General features: G+C 44.3%; 1 protein-coding gene across 6 annotated transcripts; it reads right to left on the bottom strand.

Moving 5' to 3' along the window:
* Positions 1-808: 808 nt before the first annotated feature.
* On the bottom strand, positions 809-14,244 carry LOC138170791 (zinc finger protein 420-like). Of its 6 annotated transcripts, XM_069100277.1 has the most exons (6): positions 14,140-14,173; positions 12,694-12,778; positions 11,648-11,727; positions 10,700-10,826; positions 10,018-10,113; positions 809-6,360 (listed from the first exon to the last, which is right to left on the bottom strand). In XM_069100277.1, exons 3-6 carry the CDS (start codon positions 11,669-11,671, stop codon positions 4,283-4,285), a joined length of 2,325 nt encoding a protein of 774 aa, XP_068956378.1. In that variant the 5' UTR covers positions 11,672-11,727; positions 12,694-12,778; positions 14,140-14,173; the 3' UTR covers positions 809-4,282. The 6 variants fall into 6 exon arrangements, with proteins under 6 accessions (XP_068956378.1, XP_068956377.1, XP_068956379.1 ...); XM_069100276.1 differs by lacking the exon at positions 11,648-11,727 and having other exon boundaries at positions 14,140-14,244; XM_069100278.1 differs by lacking the exon at positions 14,140-14,173 and having other exon boundaries at positions 11,648-11,781.
* Between the last annotated feature and the right edge of the window lie 5,078 nt (positions 14,245-19,322).

Genomic DNA, 19,322 nt, shown 5'->3' with positions numbered 1-19,322 from the left:
AATGGGAGGTACTTTTTTCTCAGGCCTATACTAACCCTAATTCTAACATCAACAATAATTGATATCATTCTAGAAGGCACAATAAAAAAGAGGTAAGCCCTGCAAGGTAGGGGTAGAAAGGGCCTAGAGGGAAAAACTTAGAATAGATGCCTTGGTAGCTTTAACTGAATAAAGAACAGAGAGAAAAGAGATAGACACACATATACATAAACAAACATATATGAACAGGACTAGTTGCGGGGGGGAAATACATGAGTTGACTAATTGAGAAGAGGGGAAGAAGAATTATTAAAAGTGGGAGAGAAAAAAGAACTTAAAAACAAAACACCAAAGGGAAAGGTTTAACAAATAAGAGCAAAGGATCCAGCTGAATCCAGGATCCATCTTATCCAGATGAATTTCATTCATCCGGAATGAAAAAAATTTTTAACTTGAAAAAACCCAATATTACTCAGATAGAAGAAAACACTAATTAACTCATAACTTTAAATGTGAATGGATCACATGGGTAGGGAACCTGTGGCCCTGAGGCCACATGTGGCCTTCTAGGTCCTTGGGTGTGGCCTTTTGGCTGAGTTCCAAGTTTTACAGAACAAATCCTTTTATTATGAGGATTTAATCTGTGAAGTTTGGATTCAAAGAGCCACACTTGAGAACCTAGAGGAACATATGTGACCTTGAGGCCACAGGTTCCCTATCTCTAGATTAAACAATCCAATAAAATGAAAAAAGTGACAGATTAGCTAACTAAACATATTTCAAGAATACATTGCACACAAGAAACACATAAAAAGAACAAACAAAATAATACTGAGCAGACAGAAAAATTTTACTATGCATCAAGCAAATCCCCAAAACAGCTGTTGCAACCATGCTATGATAAAGCAAAAACACTAAAAAAATAAAAAGGACTAATATCAGTAAAACAACCACCACCGCCTCACAGACTCCAAATACCTTAGCATCCACATTCACAAAGAAAACATTATCTGAGCTATAAGCAGATATGGAGACAGGAGACTTCAATAACCCTCTCCCAGTTATGGATAAGTCTAATAGAAAGAAAAATAAAATTAAAAACATGGAATTGAACAAAGCTGGAGAACCTAGACTGAAAAGACTGATGAAATCTAAATGGGGCAGCAAAGGAATATACACATTTCTCAATACCACATGGAACTAAAAAAAAAAAAGTGATCATGTATTAATTTAGAGAGATAATGCAAACAAATGCTAAAAGGCAGAAATAGTTAATACCTTTAGAGAATCTCAAGCATACCTCATAAACATACATGAACAAAACAGAAAAGATCTGATGAGCTGAATCTACATTAAAAAAAAACAAAACCTTGATCTAAACCTAGTTTCTGCTATACTGTTTTCCCACCTATTTTGGTGAAACAAGTTTTTGTCAACCACTCTATTCCTTAGCTAGTATCACACTGTTTTGATGATTACTGCTTTCTAATAGTTATTAGCATATTCAATTTCTCACAGACCAAAAGTAACCTCTTACATTCATAAACTATTTTGCTCAGGCATCTTTCAAATGGAAAACCATTTCACCCCCAGGATTTTGCTACCACAAAACTACTGATATGAACTGAATATTGCAATATGTTTGCCAGACATGTAATACTTCTTGTGCTAGGGTATATTTAATTCTATATCAAAAAAGAATTATTTATTCTGGTTGCCTTTCTCCTCAACAAGGTCAACCCCTTCATATGAGATCATCCTATCCCATTTTCTCCAGAAGATTGTTATCAATCACTTCCCTCCCACTTCTTCCAAACTTCCAACTCTGCCTATCTGCTGACTCTTTCCTCACTGTTCTTATCCCTTTGGAGTCTATCTCCATAATAAGTTCATTTTTGTAATAAAATTAACATTAATATTTCTAGAAAGGAAATGTATCAGTCAATTATGTTAAGGCCCCATTCAGCATTTCTAACTGCCCAAACCAAAACCCCTCTGGGGCAATCACTATATGTGGTCTAGTCCTATTCTGATGTAAGCTCCTTGAGGGCAGGAAGATGCTCTTTCTAATTGTATCCACAAAATTTAGTACAGGATCTGGCACATACTTATGGTTTAATAAATGCTTATTCATTCATTGGGAAATTAAGTTAATAAATATCTTTAATAAAACATTGATATCTAAACATATCTAAAATTGTATAAATGTGCAAGTTAATGTATGTGTAGTTGAAAATGTTTTGAAACCTCATAGCTGTTTTTACAAGCCAGAAAAAAAAATTCTGCATGAAAGCAGTAATCCTTTTTAATGTCTAAAAACTGTATTTTTTTTTTAGACAAAGAAACTAAGACTTTTCATGGATAGGTTTATCACATTTCTCTTTTGAACTGTTTGATGTTGCATAGTTTTTGCTGTGGTAGAATGCCTATCACAAATTCTATTCATAATCTCTGCAGTATAGACTCTTTGCATAAGCTGTTGACACACAAGAAAGGTCTTCCCACATTCATTACAGTCACAGAGAACTCAGAATAATTGCAGATTTCAGGCAAGTTCTCTATTCTGGAAGACTTTTTTTTACATTTGGTAAAGTTATTTCCTATAGTCAAGACATTTCTTTTAGTATTAATTCTAGGATACCAAGTTAGCAGTGCAATCAGTCAAGACTTTCCATATTCATACAACTTCTCTCCAGAATGAATTCTCTTAGAACACTATATATTCAAGAAGACCTGCCCACAGTTTTGTACATTTATTAGTTTCTTTGAAAAGAAAAAAAGTTGGGCGGCTAGGTGGCACAGTGCACAGAGCACCAGCCCTGGAGTCAGGAGGACCTGAGTTCAAATCTGGCCTCACACACTTAACACACACACACAAAATTAGCCATGTGACCTCGGCCAAGTCACTTAATCCCAATTGCCCTGCAAAAAAAAATTTTTTTTTAAAAGAAAAGAAAAAAAGTTCTGCATTTAAAAAAAAAAAAAAAGGTCTTTTCTTATTCCTGACATAAATAGGTTTTTTTCATTGTGACATTCATGATGTGTCAACTCAATTAACAGAGCAAGCTCAGTATGATTATGAATTTACACTCAGTTACATTCATTACATTATTTTTCTTTTTTTTTTTTTAAAGCAATCGGGGTTAAGTAACTTGCTCAAGGTTACATGGCCAGGTGTTTCTGGGTGTGGTGCTGAGTATCTGAGCCCAGATTTGATCCCCAGGTCATCCCAACACTGGAGCTGGTGCTCTTACTCGCTACCTGGCCGCCCCCATTACATTATTTTTCACTCTAATTTCATATTAAAAGTTTATCAGGCTTCTCTCCAAAATGACAATGATCTTGGGTACATGTGTGTCCAGACTGAAGGCTTTCCCACATTAAATATATTCAGAATTTCTCCTATATGAATTCCACAATGTTGGGTTAGCTATATCCTCACTGGGAAGGCCTTCCAACATTCATTGCTTTTACAAGGTTCCTCATCTGTATGAATTCTATGGTACAGAATAAGATCTCTAAAGCAGAAGACTTTCCCAAACTATGTTTAGAAGGCTTTACTCCCATATTTATTAACTGATGTACAGACAAAAGGCCTCTGGCTGAAGGCCTCATAACATTGATCATATTCACAAAGTTCCTTACCAATATGAATTCTTTGATGTAAATTAAGATATCAGATTGAAAGCCTTGACACAGTGATTACATACATAAGGTTACTCTCCAATCCTCTTTCTCACACTGATCACCCCTCTGCTGTTGGGTCATCTCTATGCCCAGGCTGAAGGACACTCCACACAGAATATATTTATAAAATTTTATGCTGATGAGGTCTCTAATACAAACTCTCTTATGTTAAGTAAGATGGTCATTTCAGCTAATGGCTTTTCCACATTCATGGCATTTATTTCTCTTCACTATGAATTCTCTGATGTCCGATAAGGATTCTGTCGATGAGGACTTCCCATATTGATTACATTCATAAGGTTTCTCTCTTATATGAATTCTTTTATGTTGAGTAAAACTGCCTTTCTGGTCAAAAATCTTCCCACAGTGATCACATTTGTAAATTCTCTCCAGTATGAATTCTCTTGTGTCAGCTAAGATGTATTCTCCAAAAGAAGGCCTTTCTACATTGATTACATTCAAAAAGTTTCTCACCAGTATGAATTCTTTGATGCTGCGAAGTGTGTGCTCTGGAGGAAGGTCTTCTCACACTTTTCACATTTATAAGGTTTTTCTCCAGTATGGGTTCTCTCACATTCAGTAATTTGCCTTCTATGGCAAGACCTTCTAACAATGATTACATCTGTAAGGCTTCTCTCCAGTATGATTTCTCTGATGTCGGATGAAGCGTGTGCTTAGCTGGAAGTTCTTCCCATAGTGACTGCAATAAAAAAGGTTTTTCTCCAATATGGACTCTTTGATGCTGGGTAAGCTGTCTACTCAAGCAGAAGGCCTTCCTACAGTGATAACATTCATAAGGTTTCTCTCTAGTATGAATTCTCTGATGTTGGGTAAGTTCTTTCTTCACATGGAAGGCCTTTCTGCATTCATTACATTCATAAGGTTTCTCTCCAGTATGAATCCTCTGATGCTGAGTAAGTGATTGCCTTGTAGAAAAGGTCTTCCCACAGCGATTACATTCAAAAGGTTTCTCACCAGTATGAATTCTTTGATGCTGGGAAAGGTGTGTGCTCCGGTGGAAGGTCTTCTCACACTCATCACATTTATAAGGTTTCTCTCCAGTATGGATTCTCTCATGTTCAGTAAGTTGCCCCCTCTGGCGATAGGCCTTCCAACAATGATTACATTTGTAAGGCTTCTCTCCAGTGTGAATTCTCTGATGTTGGGAAAGGTGTGTGCTCTGGTGGAAGGTCTTCTCACACTGATCACATTTATAAGGTTTCTCTCCAGTATGAATCCTCTGATGCTGAGTAAGTGATTGCCTGGCAGAAAAGGTCTTCTCACAGGAATTACATTTGAAAGGTTTTTCACCAGTATGAATTCTTTGATGCTGGGAAAGGTGTGTGCTCCGGTAAAAGGTTTTCTCACACTGATCACATTTATAAGGTTTCTCTCCAGTATGGGTTCTCTCATGTTCAGTAAGTTGTCCTCTCTGGCGAAAGGCCTTCCAACAATGATTACATTTGTAAGGCTTCTCTCCAGTATGAATTCTCTGATGTTGGGAAAGATGTGCACTCTGGTGGAAGGTCTTCTCACACTGATCACATTTATAAGGTTTCTCTCCAGTATGAATTCTCTGATGCTGAGTAAGTGATCGTTTTGTGGAAAAGGTCTTACCACAGTGATTACATTCAAAAGGTTTCTCACCACTATGAATTTGTTGATGCCGGGAAAGATGTGCGTGACGGTGGAAGGTCTTCTCACACTCATCACATTTATAAGGTTTTTCTCCAGTATGAGTTTTCTCATGTTCAGTAAGTTGCCCTCTCTGGTGAAAAACCTTCCAACAATAGTTACATTTGTAAGGTTTCTCTCCACTATTAATTCTCTGAAGATTGGTGATTTCTGAGCTCTGGGGAAAGGCCTTTTCACATTCATTACATTTATAGAGTATTTCTCCAATACAAATTCTGTGATGAGTTAGCTTTCTACTCTCAAAGAAAACCTTCCCACAGCCATTGCATTCAAAAGGTTTCTTCTCAGTGGAAATCCTCTCATAGGAAGTAAGGGATGAGTTGTGATTGAAAGGTTTCCTACATTCAGCATACTCATAAGATTTATCTCCAGTATAGGTTCTCTGATGTTGAAGAAACTGTATACTCTCTGGGGAAGCCCCCTCAAAGCTGATGCACTTAGGGTTTTTTCCTCCAATGTCTATTATCTGATGGCAATTAATAAATAGGCTGAAGTTTATGTCTTTCCCACATTCCTTATACTCATCAATTTTCTCTCCAGGATATATTCTAAGGTATTCAATAAAGTCTGATTGAGAAGTGAAGGATTTCCCACATTCATTATACAGAGAAAATATTTTCTTTGAGCATATGCTATTACATTTATTTGAGCCTGAAGTTGGAAGGAAGCTCCTTCTGTTTGTAGCAAATTTATGGAGTTTCTTTCCTAGAGATATTTTATATTGTGAAAAAAGTTTTGGTTTTGGCCTGGCACTTTGACTGTATTTGCTACATTTATGGCCTCTTACTTCATTGAGAGTTTTTGTTTGGGTGGCATTTACTTGCTGAGAATTTTTCAACTCAATATTCTGGTGTCTCCCTAATGTTGCATCACTTTCTCGGTCTTCCTTTAAATTGGAGAGACAGAGAACATCCCCTATAAGGCTGTTTGGTCCTAACTTTTCCATCAAAAAGGCCAATTTTCCAGCTGATTCCTTGCTTTCAGGTCTAGTCTCCAAATCTGAAAGAAATAAAGAAAATGGAAATGTCTCTTTGTACCAATTGCTCCAACTGCTATACACTTAGCTCAGTTCTGCTTCTCTTCTTAAAGTTATAATTTCACTAAACTTTAGGGAAAAGAACAACTGTAATACCTTGTTGACACAGACCATCACTTATGGTCGACAAAAAGCTTTTAACAACCTCATGAAGGAGAACAGTCATTAAGGTTCCTAAAAGGAAACTGAGATTCCAAACAGTGGAGTGATTTGGGTCTGTTCCCATCAGTAGCAGATGGGTCTCCTCATCACTACCCTCATGGCCTTTCTGCTGTTTCCTCATAATGGAGTCAGTCCATGGTCTCTGGAAATCCTGAGGCAGAGGCTGGATGATCATTAGTCAGGAAGGACCTAGCGAGGAATTCCTACCTTCAAATGTGGCGAGGGGGCAGAAGTCGATGCACAATGACTGGACTGGCCACTAGCACCACTGCAAATCTCAGACTCTGACTCTAAATCTGACAATGGGGCTGCCTGTCTTTATTTTCCATTTATCTAGACACTAGGGAACTCAGCATATGACCTTCAAAGGCAAAATGACAGGCTATCAGTATGTGTTCCTAGAGACATGGATCACTGTCTAATTCAGATCTGAATACTACAGAGCCTGAAGATGGAGGTGATGAGGTAAGGTGAGACTCCACTGTGGGTGTGATGAAGAATTCTGATCAATCAGCACCTAGTAACCTGCCTCCTCACCTGCCCAGGATTTATTTTGTATCTCAGTCCTATGAAGTACTAGGCCCTGGGCTTAGTGCTGGGAGAAAGTGACCAAAATGGAAACTATCCCTGCCCTCAAGCATCAGGCTTTCTCTTGGGGGTCAGCAGAACTGCCCCCCACACACACACATGAACAGAATCTCTGGTGTGCATATATGTACATGCAGACAGACTTAACGGATATAGGGTTTGTCTCCCCAAAGAGAAGGTCAGCTCCCTGAGATCAGAGATGGTTTCATGTTTTTTTTTAAAGCAATCGGGGTTAAGTAACTTGCTCAAGGTTACACGGCCAGTTATTTCTGGGTGTGGTGCTGAGTATCTGAGCCCGGATTTGATCCAGGTCATCCCAACACTGGGGCCGGTGCTCTTACTCGCTGAGCCACCTGGCCGTCCCTAAGCAATTGGGGTTAAGTAACTTGCTCAAGGTTACACGGCCAGGTGTTTCTGGATGGGTGCTAAGTGTCTGAGCCCGGGATTCGATCTCCAGGTCTTCTCAACACTGGAGCTGGTACTCTTACTTGCTGTGCTACCTGGCCGCCCCTAGAGATGGTTTCATTTTGGTCTTTGTATCCCAAGCACTGACAGCAGTGAAACACTATTACTGTCTTCAGGGCTCCTATGCAATGCTTGTCTGTGGCATTCTCCCTATTAGTTCCCTTATAAATTCATAAAATCCAATGAAGAAATCTGGTTATTTTGTTTGGTGAGGTATTAAATATGTAAATTAATTTGGGTAGTATTATCCTTTTAGGAAGCAGGTAGGTGGCAGATGGATATTATTCTGATCTCAAGTCAGGAAGACCTAAATTCAAATCTGTTCTCAGAAAACTATTATGAGACCATAAACGAGTCTCTTAACATCTATTTGCCTCAGTTTCCTCAACTCTGAAAAGGGGATAATAAAAGCACCTAACTCTCACAGCTATTATGAGTAACTATTTGTAAAATGCTTAGCATATAGTAGTTGCTTAATAAATGCTTGTTTCCTTCATTTTTCCCCTTTTTACTATATTCATCTGATCCATTCCTGAATATTTCATTTCCATCAATTATTTCATCTTCATGTATAATCATTTTATAATTGTCTGTATGTGGATTCTATGGCTTCTTAAAGCAGTTGAGCTCTAAAAATGGAATAACTGTTACTATCCTAAAGGGGTTCCAGTTTTTTTTTTTATTTTAACTGATTTTTATTCTAGTAAATAATAATAATGATTTTAATTCTGAACTGGGTGATCCTAAGGATTTATCCTATGGTCTCTGTGAAAAATTTTTGATTGAGACAATCTGAATTTTAGATAAAGCATCATGCTACCACCAAGTAATTTGGCCCTTTGATTCCTGATGTAACACCTTTATTTTGTCTTATTCAGACACTCTATGACATCAATTTGCCTCTGAGAAATGCTCTGTCATCATCTTGCAAGTTTGGATATGTCAATAAGAAGCATGATTAAGGGCCTACTGTGTGCCTAAGTGCTACAGGTACAAAAAGAGGCAGAAGACAGTCCCTGCCATCAAGGGGCTCACAGTCAACATGGAAACAACTGTGTACAAACAAGAGACCGAGTAAACTGCAGATGATCTCAGAGTGAGAGTTAAGAGTGGTTGGGAAAGGCTTCCCAGAGAAAGTGGGCTTTTAGCTGGGACTTGCTGGAAGCCAGGGGATGGAGATGCAGATGAGGAGGGAGATCATTCCAGGCAAGGGGGACAGCCAGAGAAAACACCCAGAGCTGGGAGATGGAGGGTCTTGTTCACAGAACAGGCAGGAAGGAAGAGGGTGAAAGAACACTGGAGAGACCATAGGCTATTAGTGTCTTTGTCATTTAAATATTTGCTGTCCTAATTTACAGTCTAACCCCAAAGGTTAAATGAATAATTTTCCTTTTCCAATGCAGGTTTGTAGGTTGGCATTAGAGACAGCTCAAGAAGAGCCTTTGAGAAACACCATCAGACTGGGAAAGTTAAAAATCCTGGGCAATTAGGGAAAGATCTCTCAGTTGGATGATGAAGTCAGAAGCCACAGTGCAGAGGGTTTGACAGAGAAGAAGCTGAGAAGTCAAGCACTCAGTGCAGACGATGTTTTCAAGGCCCTTTGCTGAGAAAGGGGTGAACGTGGATAGGATTAATCCAAAGAGGATGAGAGCTGTGGTGAGTGTCAGATCACATTCTGATCCGGTGTGGATGTGGGAGATGGGTAGGACCAGGATGGAGAGGGGGAAGAGAAGGGCAGGACATGGGAGTTGGAGGTCCTCGAGGATGCATCAACATGGACATGGAAGTCCCTTGGTAGGAGAGCAGGAAGTGCCATGTCCTGTCTATGGACCAGCAGCCAGGCCAGGGACACTGGATCTCAGAGAGTGTGAAATGGGATGAACGGAAAATGGAAAAGTGGGAAGGCGTCATATCCCTAAGAGCACTCAAAGCCAAAGATAAGAACTGACCTTTGTGGTGCTGAATAGGTCACATCACAGAAAGGAGGGACAAATAGAGGACAGTCTGGCTTGGCTTTGGGGTTGGTGGCCATGCTAGGGGTCTGGATACTGGCTCTACCTCTGGCTGCCTGGGTGACCTTGGCCAAGTCACTACACTCTCTGGGCCTCAGTTTTTCCATCTATAACATGAGGGCATCAAAACAGGTGGCCCCTGAGGGCCCTGCCAGCTCTACCTCTGGGATCCCAAGAGCCTACTCTGAGATCGGAGGTGTCCAGAGACTGACTTGCTGAGGTGGCCAGGAATGGCCCTCCTTTGGCTGACCCACAGTGGGGGTTTTTCTCCAGAGCCCTGGGCAGCTCTGAGTAGACGCTTCTGTCCAACCCTATGGAAGGGATTACACTGACCGACCAGTGGAGACCCTGTTGTCAAGGACTCCCCTGTCTGGGGGTCAGTCACTCACTCACCTGGACAGCTGCTCCCTGGGACTCTTCCCTCTGGCATCCAAGGAACCTGCCCTTGCTCCAGCTGGTGGATCACCTGAGGTTTTGACATGGCCAGTCCTACTCAAAGGAAGTGGGAGCCCTGGGTAAAGATGGAGCTGTGGAAGGTTCCAACCAAGCCTCGCTCCCTGAAAATCACCCCAGAGTGGATGAAACTGAGGACCAGGGGAAGCAGAGATTCAAAAGGAAAAAAAAAAAAGCCAACACAAACCCAAGCCCCAAACCCTGGCAGAATCCCCAGCTCTTTAAGGCCCAGCTCAAGTGTTCCATCATATGAGTGCTAACCTGATCTCCTGAAAGGAGTTAGGGCCTCTACACAGCACCCATTCCCTCCAAATTAGGGGCATTTACTTAATGGAGTTCATGCTGTTCCTCTCAAATGGGATGTAAACTGCTGGGGAGCAGGGACTTTTACCATTTTGTCTCTGTGTCCCCAGCACCTAGTACTGGGCCTGGCACACAGGAGGTGCCTAATACATGCTTAGTGAGTGAGGAAATGAGCCTCTTGGCCCAAAATGAGGACTCCCCAATCTCTGAAGGTCAAATAGTCACCTCTAAGCCTTTCACCAAGTTAGGACCCAAGGACCCCTCTGGGGGTTAGGGAGGGGGAGGCAGAGCCAAAGTCCCAAGGGGAAGCTGTCCTCACCCAGGCAGAGCAGGTTCTGATAGGTCTCCAGCATCACATCCCGGTACAGTTCCTTCTGAGAAGGGTCCAGGTAAGCCCACTGCTCCCGTGTGAAGGCCACTGCCACATCCTGGAAGGTCACTGGCCCCTGAAACACCAAATGCCTTTGTCTGTGCTTGTCCAGGGACCAGCCCTCAAATGGACCTGGGAGTAAAGGGCCCAGAGAGTGGGGGAGAGGGAGTAGGTCTCAGGGTCCTGGCCTCACTGAGATCTAATCAAGTATCTATCAGTACTTTGATTTATAACAGCCTCTGAATCGCCTAATAAAAAACTGCCCTGTACCGGAAGTAGCATGGGGTGGGAGGAAGCCAACTAGATTGGAGAACAGAGGACCTGTGTTCAAACCCCAGCTCTGCTCCTGACTGTGACCTCAGACACATCACCTCCTCTCCTGGGCCTCAGCTTCTCCTCTGGGAAAGGAAGGGGTCTTGCAGGAGGGGCCCCGAAATGGCCTGGGCTGGAGGCCATGAGCACAGGAGCACCAGGAGGACCCTGCCAGGCCCAGAGATTCCCTCATGCACTCCAACCCACTTCAGGGGACACACCCTCTCCTAGGCCTCTCCCTGATCACAGGGGGACAAGATTTCTCTGGACAAGATTTCCAGCATGACTAACCACGGGCAGGAGACCCTCCTGGTAGAAAAATAGCTTATTAATAGCCTTCCCCAAAGATGACCTCCAGGATGGAAGGCAGCCCCCCTCCCCCTCCACCATGTGGGTCGAGCCCTGGTGTCAACTAGACAGGAACCAGCCTATAGCCTGGCAATGGCAGCAGTCAAAACTGCTGGCTGGAGGCAGGAGTCAGGACACAAAGAGTGGTTTAATTAACTTCTGACGCTTGCAGGAAGGCCTCCCTCCTAAAAAGGAGAGCTTATCTTGCTGGGGGAAAGGCAGAGCTTATATACATACTGGGCTGGACCACAGCACAATCATTTTTAGGCCTCAAGTAGCTGTTCCCACGGCAAGCTCATGTGTGCAGTTCCTGGGTCCTGGGGGGACAATTCTTAAGTTGATTGTCTCAAGTCTCAGGGATCGTGATTACCCTACAGGGTACAGAACCAGAGTTCCATAATGGACACAGGAATACAAGGAAAAGAGACGGTGAACATCTGGTGCTGGTCAAAGCAATACTTTGCCAAGGGGCGAGATCATCCAGAGCCCAAAGGATTATTTATGCCAAGCTCAGAGCACAGTCTGCTTGCTGGGCCTCAGTTCTGGGAAATGGGGGAGGGGGCCTCTAAAATATTCTGACACAAGGCTGGGGAGAACAGACTGCCTCTTGCTCCCTTGGCTCCTCCCAGGCAAGGCCCAAGGGCATGGCAGCTGTATTGGCTGCCACAGCTCTCAGCTGCCCAGCTGACCCTGACCTTGGAAACCATCCACAAGCCTCCCCGACAGCAGGCTCTGGTTTTCTGAATCCTGAGATAAGACTCTAGATTGATGCCAACTGCATTCCATAGCACTAGATTTGGTCCAACCTTTAACCAAGAGGGCCTTGATTCCTGCATGTGGGAAGGCATTCGAGGCCTTCCTGAATTCCTGCTGATGCTAGGATCCTGAGCAAATCTCTTCCTTTGGAAGCCTCGAAGAATCGGTATGGCCTAGCTTGTACCCCAACAAGTCATGAAGAGCTCTGGGGGTTCAAGGGGAAGACTTACCATTCTTCATGAAAGCCTGCTTTTGCCTCCCTCACAGCATGAAGCTTAGAAAAGTCTTCAACAAGGGCTAGAGTGAGCCCTGGGTGCAGAACGGAGGGACTTGAGGTCAAGGAGAGGTGGGGAGGGAGGTCCTTCAGACTGGGGCTGTCAAAGCTGCATTCAAACGGGAAGGGGGTTTCCCTGCTCCAGGCCTGAGTTTCCTCTCCTGTCAGGTGAGAGGGCTGGCTGAGGCGACTGAGCAGAGAGGTTCTGGGAGCTAAGTGGAGGATGCACTCCTCCAGGTCTGGGGTCACTCACCGGGCAGACCCTGGCTGTCAGGAGCACAGAGGCCATTCCTGAGTCCACAGAGCTCAGTCCTCCTGGGGAAGCTGGGCAGGCAGGGCTGGGGAGGAGAAGCAAGCCATGAGCAGGCTGGTCCTGCTGAGGGGTGGGGGGGATTAGATCCCCTTCCCCATACCCAGTGGAAGAGCTGGGTAGGCAGGGCTGGTCCCAAAGGGACTGGAAGGGGGGGAAGAGACCCCACCCCTAAGGAGCCCTTCTCCCTCCTCATGGGGAAGCTGAGGCATGAGCTGGGCTGGTCCTGTTGAGGGGTGGGGGGGGATTAGATCCCCTTTTCCATACCCAGTGGAAGAGCTGGGTAGGCAGGGCTGGTCCTGCAGGGACTGGGGGGGGGGGCAGAGGCTGGAGACCTCGACCCTGGGGGCCCCTTCCCACTCATTCCCACCTACTGAGCACAAAAACAGCGACTCCTGAAGCCAGAGACAGAAGGCACCAGTCGCTGGTTTCCCCGCTGAACGAGCTGGGTAATACAACCCTTGGGGAGAGGCAGGACCCCGCCTGACCACTCCTGGGGCCCCACTGGGGCTACCCCAGACAAAGGGGTGGGGAGCACGAATCTCCCACAACTCCTGTAGGCGCCCACTTTAGCCACCCGACTTCACCTTCCCCCGACGCCGTCCTTGCCAGACAGACGGATTCTCTGTAAATGGGTGGGTGGGAGCCGAGCTCCTTCCGCACCTGTGCCCCCCCCCCCCCAACCCCGGTTCTCCCAAAGCTCCTCTGAGTACAACCTAAGCGCTTCGGTATCAGAAACATCAGCTGAAGTGGCAGAGACAGGGGAGGGGAAGGGGAGGGAAGCCCGTGCAAATGCGCGGAGGCCGGAGAGGAGCCACATCTGGTGGGAGGAAGCGGCCTCCCAAAGGACAAGGGGCAGAGGCAGAGAAGGAGGCGCGTGCACAGCCCCGGGGAGACCATCTGGGAGGCTGCTGGGGGCAGTCCCAGGGCTCTGACCCCTGCCTGCCCCCCCCAGGGAGGTGCTCGGGCCCCAGGCAGCTCCTGAGAGGCAGCGTACACGTCGCAATCTGCACTGGCGAAGTCCCTCCATCTCCTTGTCCGAGCCCTCCCTGGAGCCCAGGCTGGCCAGGAGACTAGGGGCAGAGAGGCTGTGGAGGAGGGGAGGAGAGGGGGCAAGGGAGGGTGAGGACAACAGGGGGGAGGGCAGAGGTGGGGGGAGGGGCGCCCTTGGGGCAGAGACAGCTGGGGGGAGGGGAGAGGAAGGAGGGGGACAAGGCGGGGAGGGGATGGGGGAGAAGATAACTGAGGGCCTGCCAGGGGCGGGGAGAAGGAGGGAAGAAGGCCCGAAGTCAGGGGGTGCGGAAAGAGAAGGGGGGCGTCTGGTAGAGGGAGGGGGCCACACCGCGACCCCTCTGGCCACCACGACCCCCGTGTCCCCCCGGAACTGACCGCTCCCTTGGAAGGCTGGCCCCAGGAAATAAGCACCAAACGGAAATGCGTCACGGCAGGCTCCCGCATCCCGGCCCTCCGGGCCGTTTCCTTGACAACCACTCTAAGAGACGCGCAAAGGAGGCTGGGAGGCGCTCGGCCTGGTGTGCAGGTGCTGTGCGCAGGCGCCTTCCACTTCCCCGCAGGCCGTCCCCAAGGACCTGGAAGGCCGAACTCCAGGCCGCAGGTTCCCCTCTCCTGGCAGGGGCAGAGAGGACCATATGTGATGAGACACCTGGCCTGGTCACCCGGTGCATCCACTTCCCGCCGTGCGGGAAAGAGAAAATGGTCAATAATTACGACCAAGGGAATTTGGGGGTTCACCAACATCCCAGCGGAACAAACGTGGGTCGTGGCGAGGGGAGGGCGGTGACCGCTGCCGAATGAAGGGGGGGGGGGGCAACATAGGCTGCAGCAGGGCATCCATGCGCATGTGCAGCCCTCGGTGTGAGGGAAGGAGCTGGGGAGGAGGACCACGAGGGGCCCCGGGCTGGGCGATGAGTCTGGACCACAGTTTGGAGCCTCCAGTGCCTTGGGGGGAGGGTGGTGACAGAAACAGTGCAACAAGAGGAAGACAGGCCAGCAGAAGTTCCAAAGGCCGCAGTGAAAGATGAGATGGATGAGAATGGGCACGGGTTTTGTGAGACAGCAGCCAGATGTTCAGAATCATTGGACAGGGCAGAGCCTAAGAGCTTCACTTGCATTTGTTGCACGTTAGGCACTGTGCTTAGCGCTGGAAAAATAAATACACAGTGTCGAACTCTTTTTAGCACACAGCCACAATTGGCAGGGCACTGAAAAGATGCCTCATACCTTCCACAACGGCTCCTGTTCATCCCGCGCTCGTTCCCTTTCTCTTAAGTTACAGAAGACTCTTAGAGAGGATGTATCCTCAAGGGGTTCCCCTCTTTCAGAATGTAGATGGTCCTAGAAGGCAAAAAGCCCAACCAGTGTAAGGGCTGTACAGCATGAAGTTATGGGGATATTCTAGAATCCTAGAGGGTGCAACCTAACCACTTCGGAATTTGACTTAGGTTGGACTTTGAGGAAGGACCTTGCACTATTTAATCATATGCCTCCCTCAATGATCTCTCTTTCCAAACTACAGACTCCATGCATTTGCACAGGCTTTCTTCTTCCTAGAGGGCTTTCTTTGTCCATCCCTCTCTTATATAATATTAAAATGAACTGTTCTATTAGTGTTTGTTGCTAACTTAGAAAGAAAGCTGAGCCAACACACAGTTGGCAATAATAGAGTAGAAAAAGAGTGGACGGCTTTCAGAGATTTAGTGTATAGCACTGCAATTGCTTATTTGGGTCAGAACACTCACAAACACCAAGACTGGCTTGATGAAAATGATGGAGAAATTCAGAAGCTGCTAAATGAAAAATGTGAACTCCACAGGCTTTGCCAGCAGGATAGTTCATCCATCTCTGAGAAGGCAGCATCTAGTTCCATCAAAAGTAAAGTACAGTCAAAGCTTAGAGAGATGCAGGATTCTTGGCTCGGTAAGAAGGCAGATGAAATTTAGTTTTATGCTGATAGTAACAATCCAAAGCACTTTTATGATGCCCTGAAGGCTGTCTTTGGGTCAAAGACCTATAGCGCATCGCAGCTATTCAGTGCTGTTGGAGCCATATTGAATAATGATAAGGACATGATCCTAGAGAGATGGGCTAAACGCTATCATAGTGTTCTCAACAGACCATCATCAATCAATGCAGAGGCCATTGACCATTTACCTCAGGTTGAAGTCAATCCCTCCCCAGCGAAAGTTCCAACTGAAGAAGTTTTGAATGTCATTAAATGCCCTTTGTGTAGCAAAGCGTCTGGTACTGATTCTATTCAGCTGAGATCTACAAGGTAGAGGGTCCTTTGCTTATACAAAAGCTGACTGAAATTTTGCAGGTTATATGGCAAGAGGAGGTTATTGCCCAGAAGTTCAAGGATGCCTCTATTGTCCATCTCTATAAAGGTAAAGGAAATAGATTGTCCTGTGACCATCACAGGGGTTCTCTCTCTTAGTCATTGCTGGCAAGATTCATGCCAGAGTCATCCTTAATAGTTTAATCCTTCGCCTTGCAATGGTCATCTCACCTGAGAGCCAATGTGGCTTCAGAAAGGACCAAGGAACAGTTGATATGGTGTTTGCTGCCCAGCAACTCCAGGAGAAATGCTAGGAGAAGAACAGAGGTCTGTACACAACATCTATAGATCTGACCAAGACCCTTGATATTGATAGTCATGAGAGCTTATGGGAAATTATGTCAAAATGTGGTTGCTCAGAGAAGTTCATCAGCATTGTACATCAATTTCATGATGGCATGTTTGCCTGAGTTCTGGATAATGGACAATGTTCTCATGCTTTCCCAGTCACCAGTGGAGTGAAACAAGGCTGTGTGCTTGCTCCCATGCTTTTTAGCATGACGTTTTTAGCCATATTGTCAAATGCTTTCAGTGTGGATGAACACAGCATTAAGGTCAACTCCCATTACATTAATGGTAAATTCTTCAACTTGGAAAAGGCTACAAACCAAGATCAAAGTGGAAGGGATGTTGGTACATGATTTTTTGTTTGCAGATGTCTGAAGCTGACATGCAACAAAATGTGGATCAGTTCTCTGCTGCTTGTGATAATTTTGGCCTAATAATTAACACCAAGAAAACATAGGTGCTCCATCAGCCACCACTGCACCATCTATATGTGGATCCATTGGTGACAGCAAATGCTGTAGATAAGTCCACTTACCTTGGTGTTGTACTTTCCTGGGATGTACACATTGATGATAAGGTTGACAAATGCATTGCCAGAGCTAGCTCAGTGTTTGGGATGCTCCAAAGGAAGGTGATGGAGAGAAGACGTATTAGACTGACTGACAAGTTGAATGTCTACAAAGCTGTTGTACTGATCTCATTGTATGCCTGTGAAACTTGTTGTATACTGTTCAATTATACCAGTGCTATACCAGGAAATGGTATCACTTCCATTTGAATTGTGTTAGGAAGATTCTGAAGACCTGGCAGGGTAATGTACCAGACACTGAGGTCCTTTGTTGAACTAAACAGTCAAACATTCAAACTTGGTTTCAGAGAGTACAACTCCGATGGGCTGGCCACATTGTTAGAATGAAAATGTGTGCGTGCTAAAAGACTATTTTATGGAGAACACACAGGGCAAACATTTACATGGTGGTCAGAAGAAGTGATACAAGGACACTCTCAAGGTCTCTCAAGAAATTTGGAAGTGATTTGTGACATGGAAGACATTGGCACAAGACTGCTCATGCCCACATTAGAGAAGGTGCTGTGCTCTGTGATCAAAACAGAATTGAAATATCTCAAAGGAAACACAGGATGTGCAAATTTAGAGTATCCACCCCAAATGTTCACTGGGACTATTTGTGCCCGACCTGTGGCAGAGCATTCTGAGCTCATATTGATCTGATCAGTCACAGACACACAAACTTGACTAGCATAGTGATGTCATTTTGGTCCTCTTCAAGAACAAAGGACAACAACCAGCCATCTATTAGTGTTTCATAGGACAAATGTAAATACAGCTATAAATATACATCTTGTTATGGATTTTTTTGCCTTTGGGAATTCATTAATGATTGTTCAATATCTCTTTCTGACATTGGGTTATTTAAATAATTTATTTCTGTTAATCTGGGTATTTTCTATTTTTGTAAATATTTGTACATTTTACTTAAGTTATCAGGTATGTTAGAATATAAATGAGCCAAATAGTTTCTGATAGTTTATTTCATATTCCGTGATTGTAAATTTTGCTTTTTGATACCTATATTGTTTTGCTTCTCTATTAAAAAAAAAACAACTGATGAGGTGTCTTTATGATTATTTTCCCCCTCAAATCTAGTTTTCTCCTTTCATTCATCTTTTCAGTTCTTTTTCTTCAATTTTGTTGATCTTCACTCTGGTTTTTTAAAATTCTAATTTGGTGTTTAGTTCCTCCCTCCCCTGCCACTGGTTCTTTTTCTTTTGATGAAATGTGTTTAGAGATATAAAATTTCCATTAAGGTATGTGTTAGCTGAGTGCCAAAAGGTTTTGGAATTTTGTTTCATTATTGTTATTTTCTTAGACCGATAAATCAGCTATTTATTAAGCACCTACTAGGTGCCAGGTACCTATTGTATTTCTAAGTATTAGAGATACAAAGAGGTAAAAGATAGTCCCTGTCCTTAAGGAGCTTACATTCTAATGGGGAAGACAACATCTAAATCTCTATTGTTTCTGTCATTTCTTTTTTGACCTACCAATTCTTTAAGATTAAATAATTTAGTTTTTAATTAATTTTAAATTATTTATCCAAAGTTCCTTTGTGGGAATATACTTTTTTTTGGCATTGTGGTTAGTAATGTGTTCAAAATTTTCATTTTTCTGCATTTCCTTTCAAGGGTCCTTTGCCTTGATACATGGTCATTTATTGGTATGAAGGATGATGTTAACTCTTAAACACATATCCAGTGGCCTTTTCTCAATCGTCATTCTCCTTGACCTCTCTGCAGCCTTGGACACTGCTAATTGCCCTGTCCTCCTTAAGACTCTTTTCTGTCTAGGTCTTTGGGACACCCCTCTCTCCTGGTTCTCTTCCTGCCCATCTGATCACTCTTTCTGTCTCCTTTGTTGGACCCTCCTCCCAATTATGCCCTCTAACCATAACCCTAACCCTGGGCTCTCTTCTCTTCTCCCTCAATATTACTTCACTTGGTGATCTTGTCAGTTCCCATTAATGACCATCTCTATGCTGATGATTCTCAAATCTATCTCTCCTGCCCCTGTAATGTAATGCCAAGGAAAGGCAACTTCCCAAGGTTCAGAATACCAGCATAGGTGCTCTCCATTTTATTCAGTGACAAACCAAGAACAGAGAAGATCAAAACATGACATCATTCAAAATACAGCATTTACTAAGTGTGATTAAATAATCTCCAAATACTACCCCACCCCAGGACCTTCCAATCATTCAATCAATTACAAAGTCTCTGTTCTAAATACTTCTCCACCCCTAGGCTATACCTTAATTAAGTCCACCACAAAGCCCCTCTTCTCAAATGGAGATTAGTTTCCAAACATAAGTAAAATACATTCATTTGCTCAACCATAGAACACAAAAAGGTC

Source organism: Petaurus breviceps, unplaced genomic scaffold (assembly GCF_028583685.1).
Source record: "Petaurus breviceps papuanus isolate PSGF00001 unplaced genomic scaffold, PetGlider_PUasm1.0 387, whole genome shotgun sequence".
NCBI lineage: Eukaryota > Metazoa > Chordata > Mammalia > Diprotodontia > Petauridae > Petaurus > Petaurus breviceps.
The sequence above is the reverse complement of the archived record's forward strand: the minus strand, read 5'-3'. Positions and strand labels throughout refer to the sequence as shown.

Excerpts from the sequence above, each read along its gene's own strand:
- LOC138170791 (XM_069100275.1), bottom strand. The coding sequence starts at position 14,208 with ATGCGGGAGCCTGCCGTGACGCATTTCCGTTTGGTGCTTATTTCCTGG. Across the intron at positions 10,827-14,139 it reads GCCAGCCTTCCAAGGGAGCG|GGGCCAGTGACCTTCCAGGA; the intron begins GTCAGTTCCGGG and ends TTGGTGTTTCAG. Across the intron at positions 6,361-10,017 it reads CCCAGGGAGCAGCTGTCCAG|ATTTGGAGACTAGACCTGAA; the intron begins GTGAGTGAGTGA and ends TATTTCTTTCAG.